This window comes from Seriola aureovittata, chromosome 8 (assembly GCF_021018895.1).
Source record: "Seriola aureovittata isolate HTS-2021-v1 ecotype China chromosome 8, ASM2101889v1, whole genome shotgun sequence".
Lineage (NCBI taxonomy): Eukaryota > Metazoa > Chordata > Actinopteri > Carangiformes > Carangidae > Seriola > Seriola aureovittata.
This window is the reverse complement of record NC_079371.1, coordinates 43,677-62,318: the sequence shown is the minus strand read 5'-3', so window position 1 is coordinate 62,318 and position 18,642 is coordinate 43,677. Positions and strand designations below refer to the sequence as shown.

The window sequence follows — 18,642 nt, the reverse complement described above, 5'->3', positions numbered from 1 at the left end:
AAATTATAAGAATTAAATAAGTTTCTGCTCATTTCACATGTACATTGAATTATTAAAAAAACAGAAATCTGTCAAATTTACTATATTATATTATATTATTTTATATTAATAGTCAACAGTATATACATCTATTCCTGGTCTTCGGGTCACAAAATCGGATCCTCCGGCCTGCAGGGAGCGCTCTGACGTAACACGTTCACTGCTGCCGCTTTGACGTAGGGTGTGACGTGCAATCTCGCTTCAAATACACCCGGGAAGAACAAGAAAAAGCTGGATTAGGACTCTGAAGACCAGAACCAGGGCTAGATCCGTTTCAAACCTTTTCGTCATGGTCCAGGAGTTTCACGTGGTCAGGTGTTTCTCGTGTGAGAGTTTTCAGGTTCAACAGGTAACACATTACACACACACAAATGCTGCGGAGCTGAATGCTAAGCTAACAGGCTAACACAGGATTCCTTGATATTATTGTTTCCCAGATTTACCTTGTTCAGTTCTATCGCCGCAGAGCACAGTGTTGTTGTGTTTTTATTAAAGACCAGATATTTATTCAAAATAAAAACCAACAGGGTTTTAGGACGAGGAACTATTTCCTCCCAACCTCATCAAATTAAAAGTACTTAGAAATATTGAGTGACGATTTGGTCTGATTCTTGTTTTATTCTGAAGGCATGACTGCAGAGATACTTTCCCCCTGTGTTGTTTTGTGTCTGACAGGTGAAGAAGGTGAACAGGTGGAGCTGTAAAGTGTGTGGAGATAAACAGTCGCTGCTCAAGGTCAGAAAATAACTTTATTGTTGAAACACAGGAAACCGTGAACACAGAGGTCCACAGAGTAAAGATTATTATTATTGATTATTAATCAGTATTTTGGTCATTAATTGTTTTGTCTTTAAAATCCCAAAGAGATTCAGTCATTGTGAATGTCGCTACACATTAGTCGCCTGAGCGTCCAGTTCAGGGGTCATCTAGCTGGGAACAGGTGTGACTCAGCTCTGTCTGGTCTACAGACCCGAGTCAGAGACCTGGTCTTGGGTTCTGTACTCTCGTCACTCAAACTGTCAGTTTGATCTGATCGATCAGAGAATTAAAACCAGTAGGGCAGGTGCTATCATGTAGTCCCACCTGGACAGATGTGACTGTGATGAAGCATGTGTGTCACCTGTCAGCCTGATTTATTTACCAATTGACAGGAGTTTGGGCGGGGCACTGGGGCCGACTGCAGACGTCATGTTCAGAAACTGAATGCCATCAGAGGAGCCATGATTGAGGAGCAGGAGCAGAACACTTGGTCGCTATGGTAACTAACCTGTCCCACAATACACTGCGGCTTCTTTGAGCAGCCTCAGTCTCACCTGTGTCTGACTGATGTTTGCTAACAGGGAACAGGTGGAGGCAGATGGAGAGGAAGAACCTGAGGAGGAGCGAGACAACCAGGTGAGAAGACACACACACACACACACACGAACACACTCACACTCACACTCACACTCTCTGCTCTGACTGTCTGCAGGTGAGTCAGACTCAGGTGAGCCGTTGGTTCAAGTACCTGGATGCACCAAAGGAGGCGAATGAAGAGGGGGAGCCGGAGGAGGACAATATTTTGATGGACAGACAACAGCTCCATGGCATCAACATGACTGACAGGTGGGCCCCACCCACCTACCTGTAGAGACAGAGCAATTCTGATAGATAACTGATCAAAAACTGATTGATAACCAGGTGAGGGGGCGCTGTGGCCTGTTCATTAAAGAATTACCTCTGACCTTTAACCCTCTGTGTTCCGTCAGGAAGAGGAAGAGAACCACACCTGTACAGGTAACGTACTGACATCACTGTAAAAACTAACACTACCTGTACAGTTATGGACACATCACTTACAGTTCCCCCTGCTGAATACAGTCAGGTACAGGTGAGTTGAAGCCGTTGTCATCATTAAATTCACTTAGGAACCAGTTTGTAATGACACAGAACCAACACCATGAATCAACACACTCGATTCTATAGAGGAATCTGGACTGATGTGTATCATGTTTGATGTGGACAGAACTTAAATTGATCTAATTAGTCAGAACCATCAGGACTCAGAACCATGAGGACTCATCATCTGCTCCATAAAACCAGTTTTTACTTCAAATGTTTACGTTTACAGATTTATTTACTTTGTACGAATCAAAGTCAAATTAAACCGCTCTGGTATTTGGATTGTCCCAGTCTGAACCTTGTGGACTCTGGACTGATGAAAACCTGGAGAACCAGTGTTGTGTTGTTTTTAATAAGAAGGTCAGAGGACCCAGGATGTTTCCCTGAGGAAACGCAGAACCTACAGAACAGGAACCTTGGACTATTAAGAATTAAACCTCCTCCTTCTTCTTCTTCTCTCTGCAGTCCAGCTGCTCCAGACCCTCAGCCACAACCACCAGCATGACCGACACCAGACCTCCCAGTCTGACCCACACTAGTCCTCCTAGTCTGAACGAGTCCAGTCTGACCCACACTAGTCCTCCTAGTCTGACCCACACTAGTCTGAACGAGTCCAGTCTGACCCACACTAGTCCTCCTAGTCTGAACGAGTCCAGTCTGACCAAACATCCCAGTAAGAAGAGAATTAATCCTCCTAGCCTGAGTACTGCTCCAGTCTCCAAGTGGACTTGGTTCCTCAGTTCTGACTGTCAGGTGCAGGTGGGGCAGGAACCTTCCATCAGTGGGCAGAATCAGCCAATGGATAGAGCCACCTCTTTGTCCTGTGATGTCATCAGGCCCCACCCCCTGCGTCCTGGTTCCTCCCTGTTTGAGACCGAAGAGGAGTTCAGCTTTGAGGACGAGGAGTTCCTGACGGATCTGAGCGTTTAAACCATAGAGTAGGTGAAACTGGTTCTGAAAGAACTGGAACTGAACCTGTTTCATCTGAAAAGTTCAGTCCTGAAACCTCTGGAGTCTCGTTCTCTGGTGAGAACATTCTCATGTTTCTGACTCTGGGTTCTGGACAGAATGTGAAATTAAAACTCACTCATCAGCAGGTTAATGAAGGTGATCAGCTGTTCTGAAATTGAATAACCTGCTGATTATTTTGTTATAAATATCAGTTTACTGATCAGAGAATGATATTGATCAAACATTAATTAGTTATTGAATAATTGTTGCAGCTCTAGAAGAAATAAAGACTTAAACTTAAAATAATATTTTGTTGATTGATTAATGAACTGATCGTTTCCTCTATGAACTGTAGCTTCTCTTTAGCCACTGATGTATTGATCAGAGCGGAGACAATATATAATCAATTAGTAGATGAATCTGATTATTTTCTAAATGGATTATTATAATGATAATAATCAACAGGTTAATTCATAAAAATACTGATTAGTTACAGCTCAGATAAAATAACTGATCAGAGACGACTGAGTTTCCTGTCAGTCAGAAAAGTAAAAACATCAGAATGAATTGATTATCAGAATTGTCTCTGCTCTAAATATCAAACGTGAAGTGAAAACTGGCTAATCTATCAAAATAGCAGCTGATTAATTTCAGCTCAGAAAAAACAGTCAGCAATATTTCACTTTATTTACTGATGATTTTAGAACCGATCTGTAATGATCAATAACAACTGAATCAGTTTAAAGTTGAGTTTAATAAAGTTTTTATTTAGAAACGTGACTAATACAAGGAAACACTAATCAATGAGTTAAGAGTATTGATTTATGATAACAGCCTCAGATTATGGGAAACGGTATAAACAATCTCATGTCATTGGTTTAGTATGGGTGATGATGTCACTGATGTCATCAGGGCTGGTGTGGACGAGGCTGTTTGGCGTACTGGATGGCGTCGAGTGCGGCTCCGATGTCGAAGTTTTTGGCCTGAAGGAGTCGAGTCAACCACCCCCCCTCGTCAGTGAAGCCCATGGACAGCATAAGGGACAGGGACTCCACCAGGCGAGGATCTGCCTCTGGGGGGGGGGGGATCAGAGGTCATTAAAGGAAGGGGTCAGTTGTCTCAGTTAGTTCAGACTCAGGTTCAGGATGTGGTCTTACCTTGAGGCAGGTGGGGGTATAGAGCTGCCTCCCTAAGACCTGTTGGACCCTGCTGTCCTCCTGACGGGGGCCCTTGCTGTCCCTCTGACGGGGGCCCTTGCTGTCCCTCTGACGGGGGCCCTTGCTGTCCCTCTGATGGGGGCCCCTGGTCCTGGTTCCCAGGCTGGAGGGACTGCAATTCTCCAGTGGAGGGGTCGACTTCTCTGGAGCTCAGGTGAGTCCACTCCTCATCAGAGTCTCTGCTCACCTGTAGACCACACAGTCCAGAGTCTGGTTTATACTGGGTTAGACTGATTTATAGTGGTTTATACTGGTTTACACTGGTTTATAATGGTTATTCTAGTGTCTGGTGGACCTGGTTCAGGTTTAGACCAGTCCCCTGTGAGTTAATCTCTGAACTAACACCTGTATCTCCATGGTAACAGACTGTTCTCTGACCTCTGAGCTTCACATGTTGAGTTCACTTGTTAAAATTGTGCCAATTAATTTCTGTAAGTAATCATTTCAGCTGGGGTTACCTGAGGTCACAACCTCTTGTTTCTGGTGATGATGAAGAACTGACCTTTGACCCCTCGCTGGCTCCATTGTCTTCACCGCCTCCATCAGTTTTCACATCGCCCCCCCCTCCAGTCTGAGAGGGAGGGGTCACCTTCGTCCTCTGACCCTCGTGCTCCACATCGATGTCCACGTCGATACCTGCACACATGACATCACTTCCTGTTTGAGGCCAGTCATGTTAGTCAAACTGATGTAAATCACTTCCTCCTTTAACTGAAATTTTATTTTGAAAAGAACACCATCACTTCCCGAGTGTCAACCAATCAGAAAGCGTTGTTAATCTCAGGTGTGATCAGTGACATCACTCACCCAGTGGGCTCAACATGGCCGCCACACCCTCCCCGATGTTCTTCAGGAAGTCCACATTGGCCTGAGAGGCTGCGGATAGAGGTCAGAGATCACTGATGATGTCATTAGTTAGGAGAGGTCAGAGGTCATCAAAGGTCAGTTATTGATTATTAGGTAAAAGCAGTTCCTGATACTGACCAGATTCATCTGCAGGTGTGGAGGGTCCAGCCTGGTCCTGGTCATGGTCCTTGTCCTGGTCCTGGTTGTGGGTCTTACCCTGGTTCAGGTTCTGGTTCTGGTTCCCCGGGCAGTTTCTGATCCTCTTCATCCACTTCCCCCGAGGAAACCACTGCTGGCAGACGGAGAAGGAACAGTTCAGCCACACACCTGACTGAGTGTTGAGGTCACCACTGGTGAGCTCACCTGTGTGTGTGTGTGTGTGTGTGTGTGTGTGTGTGTGTGTGTGTGTGTGTGTGTGTGTGTGTGTGTGTGTTTGTGTGTGTTTGTGTGTGTGTGTGTGTTTGCGCGTGCGTGCGTGCGACCCAGGTCCTGAACTGTTTGAGGAAACATTAAGAGTTGCTGTTCATGTCTGAAGCTGTAAATACAGTTTTAATAATAATAAAGTTCCTCTGGTGGTTATCACACTATGACATCATAGGTATCCCATGATCCCCCTCACCTGCAGTGGGTGCCAGATGGGCAGCAGAGCGTGCTCAGTGTGTGTCCCCTGAGCCTGGCAGGCAGAGCACAGGTCGTAGTTCGGACAAACAGAACATTTGAAGCGAGTTCCCACCACCGGACCCTCGCAGCCGTCACAGGTGACATTAGGGTGCAGGGCAGGGGGCGGGGTCAGGTGAGGAGCTCCAAGTGGAGGGGGAGGAGGGGGGCCAAAGGCGAAGGGGGGGAAGGCATGGAGAGGAAAGTCCCGGCGGTGCTCTTTTTTCTCTAAAGAGTTAAAACAGAAACACTGCAGTTTAAACCAGATCATTATTATTATTAATCTGATCAACTGTTACAATATTATTTTATTCTGACTGTCACCATCTGTCTGAAGATAGGTGAGCTCCAGGTGTGTGGATCATGTGTTTACCTTTGATGAAGAGGCGGAAGGTGTCATCCTTCATACAGGCCAGCCCCATCATCAGTTCATCATCAGAGGAAAAGGCCACCAGGTCTCCATCTTCATCTGGAACAATCATCATCATCATCATCATCTCCACTCTAATAATGACATCAAAACCTCTCAAGCTGAAACATAAAAGCTTCAGTGATTGTTTAATATTCACAGAATTAAACATCATTAAACTAACACATTTACATTATATTCATATTCAGTAAATTTATATCAAATCTACATAAAGAAACATTTTTTCAAGTTATTTTTTTGCCTTTAATCTGACAGTTAGCAGAGACGCAGGGGGTCAGGGAGGGGGGGGGGTCAGGGAGGGGGGGGGGTCAGGGAGGGAGGGGGGAGGACATGCAGTGAAGGGCAGCGGCCGCTGTGGTGAGGATTAACCCTTTGTGCTACCTGCTCTACCAGGTGAAACACCATTTATTTTATAAAATAAATCAGTGTCATTCAAACAGAGTGAAATGAGTTTAAGAGAATTACATTCTCCAATAATGCTTTTAATTTAAATGGAAATAAAAAGTTAATTATTATATTAGATTGTTACAGTAACATCATGATTTTAGAGTTAATTGTTATATTATATATTATATAATTATATTATATTATATATATTATAGTTTTATCTCCTCACCAACATATAATGGTTTTAAATTATTTAAAAGTCACAATCTGAAGTTTAACTTTATTATTGTTTGATCTGAAAAATAATTCTAATAAAAATAAATCTAACACTCCTCTGTTGGTCTGTCTGAAGGTGTGAGAACCGTAGTGGACCTGATCCTGACCTGAACCTGGTCTGACACCTGCGGTAGTCAGGACCATCTAGTCCTGGTCCCCACAAACACCCAAAACACTGCAGGGGGAGGAGTCAGCACACCTGAGCTCATACATAACATATCACCTGCTCTACTTGATTTTAGTGCAGCAGCTTCAGGATTCAAACTGTATGTTTTATTTAACACAAATCAGTTTTAATGACAGATATTTAACTTCAGAAACACCTGTTCACTCAGACATGTACACCTGTCCCTGCCCAGTGAAACCAGTCTGACCAGAATTCCTGAAATTAGGAGCAGGTGAAGGTTCACACCTGAACTCGAACAGAGAAACACCTGATTTAAATGTGCAGGTACATTACATGTTTATATATTTATAATCATCTCAGTGTTTTATCTTCAGTGGGACTTTTTATATTGACTGATCTGTATCAAACACGTCGATTCCGTTATCAGACAATAATCATATAAATGTCTTACCTCTGTAGTACAAGTTCAACCCGCTGTTCTTCAGGTTGTTAAAGACTCCCGCGGTTTTCTTGCTCAGGTACTCGAAGATGCAGGAAACGTCCTGATCCACCGCGAACCTCCGGATCTCCTTCACCGACTCGTCTTTCCCCAACAGGTAGGCCTTCACCGTCACTGACATGCTGCTGTGGGACCCGGGTAAACCGCACACTGAACCGGACCGAACCGAACCAGACTCTGAACCGAACCAAAGTGAGGCAGACAGAGGACTGAGACTCAAAGTGGACCAGACAACACGCACTTCTACACTCGTTGAAAAACTTTGTGACGCAGCGTTAAAACCTCTCAGCTTAGTTTATGTTTACTTCCGCGACTGACGTCACTGTCGTTAGGAGACGTAAATACTGTCGCGGCCTTCAATTGGTCGGCGCACATGACTCCGCCCAGTCGACCAATGAGAACTCAAGGAATGACTAAGCACTTTCCAATGAGGGAATTTCCCCAATGAGTCAGTGGACCAATTAGATTCACTCTGTGTAAAGTTCATGAATAATAAGATAAATAAAAATAAAACGGAGTCATCGTCATGAGACAAGATAGCAGATTGTTTAAGTGTTTAAATGGGAAGTGTTTTAGTGAAGCCTGAAATGTAAACAGACGGGTTTATTAAAATTGTATAAGGTTTAATACACAGGTGTAATAAAGTTTAATAAAGTTTAATAGAGATTAATAAGGTTTATTAGAGATGCATAAGTTTTAATAAATAGGTTTAATAAAGTTTAATAAGGTTTAATAGAGATAAATAAGATTTAATAAACAGGTTTAATAAAGTTTAATAAGGTTTAATAGAGATTAATAAGTTTTAATAAATAGGTTTCATGAAGTTTAATAAACAGGTTTAATAAAATTTTAACATGTTCTCAAACTGTTTCATTCTGTTTTCACATTAAATGTTTCTATTAATTGAACCATCAGTTCAACAAACAGATTTTTAATTTTAATTTCAATTTCAATTTCATTGATAAAATAGAATATGCTCTCCAATGCAGATATATATATATATATATATATATGGCCTGTTCTTCTGAGTGTCCGAGTGTCCTATTATAAACTAAAAGTCTAAATACACTGAAGTTTGATTTTGCGACATGAAACCTCCCAAAAATCCCCCTACAAGTACAAATACAATATAAAACATCAGTCCTTCATGTGGTTCTTCCCTGCTTGATTAAAATATTTCAATTTATCTTTGAAGTCAACTGTTTCATTTATCAGTAGATTAATCAATGAATTAATCATAAAAAAAAAAAATTTAAAAAAAGACCCAACAATTTTCACATGAATAATTGTTAAAACATTTTCTGTTACGGTTTGTTGCTGCTCTTTGTTGTAAATCACAGTAAATGTACGTTTTTTGGGTTTTGGACAGTTGGAGACCCAACATGAGACATTCAAAGACATCACTGGACCATGGGAAATTATAAGTTTTTACTATTTTCTTACATTTAAATAGACCAAAGAATTCATCAAAAACTAATAATCAGCTACTGAATTATTGATGACAATGATCGTTAGTTGCAGCTCCAGACCTGGAGCTGCAACCCCGTCAGAGGGACCAGCCAACATTTTTTTCATTCATCACTTCATTTATAATATTTTGTGTATGTCCATATTATTTTTCATGATCTATGATGTATTTGATTGTTTTATTTTAGTTTTTCCTGCTGATGGTCTTAAAGTGTATGACATTGTAGTTTTTTAAAGTTGTTTGTCTGTATCTGTTCTTCTTTTTAATTCTGTGAAATAAATTAAATGTATCTTTAAAAACAAATATTAACCCTGTTTACAGATATTCAGCTCTTCAGTTTCATTAAACTGATTAAACCTAAAATCCGTGCAGACCTGAACACACACGTTCACTGTTCTTCCTCCTGAACATGAGCTCTTCTTCATCCTCCTGTTGTGTTTGTGTTTTATTTCTGTTTCTTCAGATGAGCTCCCTTTTTTTTCTCATCTGTATTTCCAGAAGTTGCTCAGGTGTTACATCATGATATCACTCATCAGCCAATCAGCAGCAGAACAGGGGTCAGGTGACAGTGAGTCATCAGTCTTGTGATCAGAGAGTGTGAAGTGAGTCAGAGTCACAAGATGAAGCTCAGCATGAAAACAAACTGAACAGAAGCACTGGTCAAACACTGAGTACCAATACTAAAGTAATACTACAGTATGTGTGCTAATACTACAGTATGACTACTAATACTACAATAATACTACGGTGTGAGTACTAATACTCCAGTATGGGCACTAATACTATGTTATGATATTTTTCTCATATTTTTCTGACATACTATACTATGTGTAAGAAACTGCAGAGTCGTATTCCCTCCTCTCCACAAGGGGGCTCCACCTCCCACCTTGTAAATAGAGGACTTCCTCTTTGTCTCCAACCCCGTTACCTCTTGAATTCTGGTGTGTGTTTTTCATGCGTCTTTTGCTTTATCTTCTGTGTAAGTAGTATTTTGTTTATCTTTCTTCTTGGGGATTGTGGTTTATTCTAGTTTGATTTTGTTTACTCTATATGTTGTTCAATTTGTTAATTAAATAAGTAAGGGTAGGGGGCGACTCGGTGGGTCACCTGGTAGAGTGCATACCACGTAGCATGGGTTCAAATCTGACTAACGGCCCTTTGCTCAATGTCATTCCCTCTCTCTCTGTCATTTTCCTGTCTATCTCTCACTGTCCTATCAGTATCAAAAGGAATAATAAAAGGCAAAAATGCCCCCCCCCCCAAAAAAACAAAAACTTTAAATAAGTATGGCTAATAATTATTTGACACATTTATGATTTAAAGGCCAGATTTTGGATTTGTTGGGCAGATTCTGTAATGTTTTTCTCCTCTGGTGTTTAGAACCATAGAAGGCATCTGGAAATCAACATTCAATGTAAATAAATCAAATTACTGATTACACCCCTTGTTTCCTGGTGGTTTGTGGCTCCAATTAGAACCTTAAGTACCAAACACAACATTTCAATGACATTTTGATGACATACTATACTATGACATTTTTGTGATATTTTTTATGGCATACTATACTATGACATTTTTATGATATTTTTTATGACATACTATACTATGACATTTTTATGATATTTTTATGACATGCTATATGAAGAAATTTTTATGATATTCTTATGACATACTATATTAGGACATTTTTATGAAAAACTATGCTATGACATTTTTATGATACTTTTATGACATACTATAATATGAAATTTTTATGAAAAACTATACTATGACATTTTCAATGATACTTTTGACATATTAAACTATGTAATTTTTATGAAAAACTATACTATGACATTTTCTATGATACTTTAATAGCATACTATACTATGACATTTTTATGACAGACTATACTATTACATTTTCTATGATACTTTTATGACATACTATACTATGATATTTTTATAATGTACTATACTATGACTTTTTATATTTTTATGACATACTATAATATGAAATTTTTATGACATACTATACAAGGACATTTTTAAGACATACTACACTATGACATTTTTATGATATACTATACTATGAGATTTTTTATGATATTTTTATGGCATATCTTCTATGACATTTGTATAACATTTTCTATGATACTCGAATGACATACTATACCATGACTTTTTTATGACATACTATAGTATGACATTTATATGATATTTTTATGACATGCTATATGAAGAAATTTTTATGATATTCTTATGACATACTATATTAGGACATTTTTATGAAAAACTATAGTATGACATTTTTTATGATACTTTTATGACATACTATACTATGACATTTTCTATGATACTTTAATGACATACTATACTATGACATTTTTATGATATTTTCTATGATAATTTTATGACATACTATACTATGATATTTTTATAATGTACTATACTATGACTTTTTATATTTTTTATGACATACTATATTATGACATTTTTATGACATACTATATTATGACATTTTTATGATACTTTAATGACAGACTATACTATGACATTTTTTATGATATTTTTATGACAAACTCTTCTATGACATTTGTATAACATTTTTTATGATCCTTTAATGACATACTATACTAGGACATTTTTATGACATACTACACTATGATATTTTTATGACATACTAGACTATGACATTTTTACGACATACTATACTTTGACGTTTTTTATGATATTTTTATGGCGTATTCTTCTATGACATTTTTATAACATTTTCTATGATACTTGAATGACATACTATACCTTGACATTTTTATGACATACTATAGTATGACATTTTTATGATATTTTTATGACATGCTATATGAAGAAATTTTTATGATATTCTTATGACATACTATATTAGGACATTTTTATGAAAAACTATAGTATGACATTTTTTATGATACTTTTATGACATACTATACTATGACATTTTCTATGATACTTTAATGACATACTATACTATGACATTTTTATGATATTTTCTATGATAATTTTATGACATACTATACTATGATATTTTTATAATGTACTATACTATGACTTTTTATATTTTTTATGACATACTATATTATGACATTTTTATGACATACTATATTATGACATTTTTATGATACTTTAATGACAGACTATACTATGACATTTTTTATGATATTTTTATGACAAACTCTTCTATGACATTTGTATAACATTTTTTATGATCCTTTAATGACATACTATACTAGGACATTTTTATGACATACTACACTATGATATTTTTATGACATACTAGACTATGACATTTTTACGACATACTATACTTTGACGTTTTTTATGATATTTTTATGGCGTATTCTTCTATGACATTTTTATAACATTTTCTATGATACTTGAATGACATACTATACCTTGACATTTTTATGACATTTTTATGATATTTTTATGACATACTATACTATGACATTTTTTATGATATTTTTATGACAAACTCTTCTATGACATTTGTATAACATTTTTTATGATCCTTTAATGACATACTATACTAGGACATTTTTATGACATACTATACTATGATATTTTTATGACATACTATACTAGGACATTTTTATGACATACTATACTATGATATTTTTATGACATATTAGACTATGACATTTTTATGATATACTATACTATGACATTTTTTATGATATTTTTATGATATTTTTATGACAAACTATACTATGACATTTTTATGATATTTTTATGACATACTATGCTATGACATTTTTTATATTTTATTTACATACTATACTATGATACTTTAATGACATACTATACTATGACATTTTTATGACATACTATACTATGACGGTTTTTATGATATTTTTATGGCGTACTCTGCTATGACATTTTTATGACATATTATACTATGATATTTTTATGACATACTATACAATGACATTTTTTATGATATTTTTATTGCAAACTCTTCTATGACATTTGTATAACATTTTTTATGATCCTTTAAAGACATACTATACTAGGACATTTTTATGACATACTAGACTATGATATTTTTATGACATACTAGACTATGACATTTTTACGACATACTATACTATGACGGTTTTTATGATATTTTTATGGCGTACTCTGCTATGACATTTTTATGACATACTATACTATGATATTTTTCTGACATACTATACAATGACATTTTTTATGATATTTTTATGGCATATCTTCTATGACATTTGTATAACATTTTCTATGATACTTGAATGACATACTATACTTTGACATTTTTATGACATACTATAGTATGACATTTTTATGGCATACTATAATATGACATTTTTTAAGATATTTTTAAGATATACTATACTATCACATTTTTATGACATTTTTATGACATACTATACTAGGACATTTTTTTTATACTTTTATGACATACTAAACTATGACATTTTCTATGATACTTTAATGACATACTATAATATGAAATTTTTATGACATACTATATTATGACATTTTTATGATACTTTAATGACGGACTATACTATGACATTTTTTATGTTATTTTTATGACAAACTCTTCTATGACATTTGTATAACATTTTTTATGATCCTTTAATGACATTCTATACTATGATACTTTAATGACATACTATAATATGACATTTTTATGACATACTATACTATGACGGTTTTTATGATATTTTTATGGCGTACTCTGCTATGACATTTTTATGACCTACTATACTATGATATTTTTATGACATACTATACAATGACATTTTTTATGATATTTTTATGGCATATCTTCTATGACATTTGTATAACATTTTCTATGATACTTGAATGACATACTATACTTTGACATTTTTTATGATACTTGAATAATATACTATAGTATGACATTTTTATGGCATACTATACTAGGACATTTTTATGACATACTATACTAGGACATTTTTTATACTTTTATGACATACTAAACTATGACATTTTCTATGATACTTTAATGACATACTATAATATGAAATTTTTATGACATACTATATTATGACATTTTTATGATACTTAAATGACGGACTATACTATTACATTTTTTATGTTATTTTTATGACAAACTCCTCTATGACATTTGTATAACATTTTTTATGATATTTTAATGACATACTATACTAGGACATTTTTATGACATACTACACTATAATATTTTTATGACATACTAAACTATGACATTTTTATGACATACAATACTATGACATTCTCTATGATACTTTAATGACATACTATACTATGACATTTTTATGATATTTTCCATGATAATTTTATGACATACTATACTATGATATTTTTATAATGTACTATACTATGACTTTTTATATTTTTTATGACATACTATAATATGACATTTTTATGACATACTATATTATGACATTTTTATGATACTTTAATGACAGACTATACTATGACATTTTTTATGATATTTTTATGACAAACTCTTCTATGACATTTGTATAACATTTTTTATGATCCTTTAATGACATACTATACTAGGACATTTTTATGACATACTAGACTATGATATTTTTATGACATACTAGACTATGACATTTTTACGACATACTATACTTTGACGTTTTTTATGATATTTTTATGGCGTACTCTTCTATGACATTTTTATAACATTTTCTATGATACTTGAATGACATACTATACCTTGACATTTTTATGACATTTTTAATATATTTTTATGACATACTATACTATGATATTTTTATGACATACTAGACTATGACATTTTTATGACATACTAGACTATGACATTTTTTATGATATTTTTATGGCACATCTTCTATGACATTTGTATAACATTTTCTATGATACTTGAATGACATACTATACCTTGACATTTTTATGACATTTTTATGATATTTTTATGACAAACTATACTATGACATTTTTATGATATTTTTATGACATACTATGCTATGACATTTTTATGACATACTATACTATGACGGTTTTTATGACATTTTTATGACCTACTATACTATGATATTTTTATGACATACTATACAATGACATTTTTTATGATATTTTTATGGCATATCTTCTATGACATTTGTATAACATTTTCTATGATACTTGAATGACATGCTATACTTTGACATTTTTTATGATACTTGAATGACATACTATAGTATGACATTTTTATGACATTTTTATGGCATACTATACTAGGACATTTTTTATGATACTTTAATGACATACTATACTAGGACATTTTTATGACATACTATACTAGGACATTTTTTATACTTTTATGACATACTAAACTATGACATTTTCTATGATACTTTAATGACATACTATAATATGAAATTTTTATGACATACTATATTATGACATTTTTATGATACTTTAATGACGGACTATACTATTACATTTTTTATGTTATTTTTATGACAAACTCCTCTATGACATTTGTATAACATTTTTTATGATATTTTAATGACATACTATACTAGGACATTTTTATGACATACTACACTATAATATTTTTATGACATACTAAACTATGACATTTTTATGACATACTAGACTATGACATTTTCTATGATACTTTAATGACATACTATACTATGACATTTTTATGATATTTTCTATGATAATTTTATGACATACTATACTATGATATTTTTATAATGTACTATACTATGACTTTTTATATTTTTTATGACATACTATAATATGACATTTTTATGACATACTATATTATGACATTTTTATGATACTTTAATGACAGACTATACTATGACATTTTTTATGATATTTTTATGACAAACTCTTCTATGACAGTTGTATAACATTTTTTATGATCCTTTAATGACATACTATACTAGGACATTTTTATGACATACTATACTATGATACTTTAATGACATACTATACTAGGACATTTTTATGACATTTTTAATATATTTTTATGACATACTATACTATGACATTTTTTATGATATTTTTATGACAAACTCTTCTATGACATTTGTATAACATTTTTTATGATATTTTTATGACATACTATACTAGGACATTTTTATGACATACTATACTATGATATTTTTATGACATATTAGACTATGACATTTTTATGATATATTATACTATGACATTTTTTATGATATTTTTATGGCACATCTTCTATGACATTTGTATAAAATTTTCTATGATACTTGAATGACATACTATACCTTGACATTTTTATGACATTTTTATGATATTTTTATGACAAACTATACTATGACATTTTTATGATATTTTTATGACATACTATGCTATAACATTTTTTATATTTTATTTACATACTATACTATGATACTTTAATGACATACTATACTATGATACTTTAATGACATACTATACTATGATACTTTAATGACATACTATACTATGACATTTTTATGACATACTATACTATGACGGTTTTTATGATATTTTTATGGTGTACTCTGCTATGACATTTTTATGACATACTATACTATGATATTTTTATGACATACTATACAATGATATTTTTTATGATATTTTTATGGCATATCTTCTATGACATTTGTATAACATTTTCTATGATACTTTAATGACATACTATACTAGGACATTTTTATGACATACTAGACTATGATATTTTTATGACATACTAGACTATGACATTTTTACGACATACTATACTAGGACATTTTTATGACATACTAGACTATGATATTTTTATGACATACTAGACTATGACATTTTTACGACATACTATACTTTGACGTTTTTTATGATATTTTTATGGCGTATTCTTCTATGACATTTTTATAACATTTTCTATGATACTTGAATGACATACTATACCTTGACATTTTTATGACATTTTTAATATATTTTTATGACATACTATACTATGACATTTTTTATGATATTTTTATGACAAACTCTTCTATGACATTTGTATAACATTTTTTATGATATTTTTATGACATACTATACTAGGACATTTTTATGACATACTATACTATGATATTTTTATGACATATTAGACTATGACATTTTTCTGATATATTATACTATGACATTTTTTATGATATTTTTATGGCACATCTTCTATGACATTTGTATAAAATTTTCTATGATACTTGAATGACATACTATACCTTGACATTTTTATGACATTTTTATGATATTTTTATGACAAACTATACTATGACATTTTTATGATATTTTTATGACATACTATGCTATAACATTTTTTATATTTTATTTACATACTATACTATGATACTTTAATGACATACTATACTATGATACTTTAATGACATACTATACTATGATACTTTAATGACATACTATACTATGACATTTTTATGACATACTATACTATGACGGTTTTTATGATATTTTTATGGTGTACTCTGCTATGACATTTTTATGACATACTATACTATAATATTTTTATGACATACTATACAATGACATTTTTTATGATATTTTTATGGCATATCTTCTATGACATTTGTATAACATTTTCTATGATACTTTAATGACATACTATACTAGGACATTTTTATGACATACTAGACTATGATATTTTTATGACATACTAGACTATGACATTTTTACGACATACTATACTAGGACATTTTTATGACATACTAGACTATGATATTTTTATGACATACTACACTATGACATTTTTACGACATACTATACTTTGACGTTTTTTATGATATTTTTATGGCGTATTCTTCTATGACATTTTTATAACATTTTCTATGATACTTGAATGACATACTATACCTTGACATTTTTATGACATTTTTAATATATTTTTATGACATACTATACTATGACATTTTTTATGATATTTTTATGACAAACTCTTCTATGACATTTGTATAACATTTTTTATGATATTTTTATGACATACTATACTAGGACATTTTTATGACATACTATACTATGATATTTTTATGACATATTAGACTATGACATTTTTATGATATATTATACTATGACATTTTTTATGATATTTTTATGGCACATCTTCTATGACATTTGTATAAAATTTTCTATGATACTTGAATGACATACTATACCTTGACATTTTTATGACATTTTTATGATATTTTTATGACAAACTATACTATGACATTTTTATGATATTTTTATGGCGTACTCTGCTATGACATTTTTATAACATTTTTTATATTTTATTTACATACTATACTATGATACTTTAATGACATACTATACTATGATACTTTAATGACATACTATACTATGACATTTTTATGACATACTATACTATGACGGTTTTTATGATATTTTTATGGTGTACTCTGCTATGACATTTTTATGACATACTATACTATGATATTTTTATGACATACTATACAATGACATTTTTTATGATATTTTTATGGCATATCTTCTATGACATTTGTATAACATTTTCTATGATACTTGAATGACATACTATACTTTGACATTTTTATGACATACTATACTATGATATTTTTATGACATATTAGACTATGACATTTTTATGATATACTATACTATGACATTTTTTATGATATTTTTATGGCACATCTTCTATGACATTTGTATAAAATTTTCTATGATACCTTGACATTTTTATGACATTTTTATGATATTTTTATGACAAACTATACTATGACATTTTTATGATATTTTTATGACATACTATGCTATGAAATTTTTTATATTTTATTTACATACTATACTATGATACTTTAATGACATACTATACTATGACATTTTTATGGCATACTATACTATGACGGTTTTTATGATATTTTTATGGCGTACT

General features: G+C 32.9%; 2 protein-coding genes across 3 annotated transcripts; one reads left to right on the top strand and one right to left on the bottom strand.

The window, feature by feature from the left end:
- The first annotated feature begins 233 nt into the window (after positions 1–233).
- Positions 234–3,177, top strand: mrnip (MRN complex interacting protein). Its single transcript, XM_056383323.1, has 7 exons — positions 234–388; positions 715–774; positions 1,191–1,297; positions 1,380–1,434; positions 1,511–1,644; positions 1,788–1,815; positions 2,386–3,177. The coding sequence occupies exons 1-7, from the start codon at positions 329–331 to the stop codon at positions 2,848–2,850; spliced, it is 909 nt and encodes a 302-aa protein (XP_056239298.1). The 5' UTR covers positions 234–328; the 3' UTR covers positions 2,851–3,177.
- A 440-nt stretch (positions 3,178–3,617) lies between these two features.
- Positions 3,618–7,627, bottom strand: sqstm1 (sequestosome 1). Of its 2 annotated transcripts, none has more exons than XM_056383321.1 (8): positions 7,263–7,627; positions 5,965–6,060; positions 5,554–5,819; positions 5,073–5,226; positions 4,896–4,964; positions 4,591–4,724; positions 4,029–4,275; positions 3,618–3,943 (listed from the first exon to the last, which is right to left on the bottom strand). In XM_056383321.1, the coding sequence occupies exons 1-8, from the start codon at positions 7,429–7,431 to the stop codon at positions 3,780–3,782; spliced, it is 1,299 nt and encodes a 432-aa protein (XP_056239296.1). In that variant the 5' UTR covers positions 7,432–7,627; the 3' UTR covers positions 3,618–3,779. The 2 variants fall into 2 exon arrangements, with proteins under 2 accessions (XP_056239296.1, XP_056239297.1); XM_056383322.1 differs by having other exon boundaries at positions 5,073–5,223.
- Positions 7,628–18,642: the final 11,015 nt, after the last annotated feature.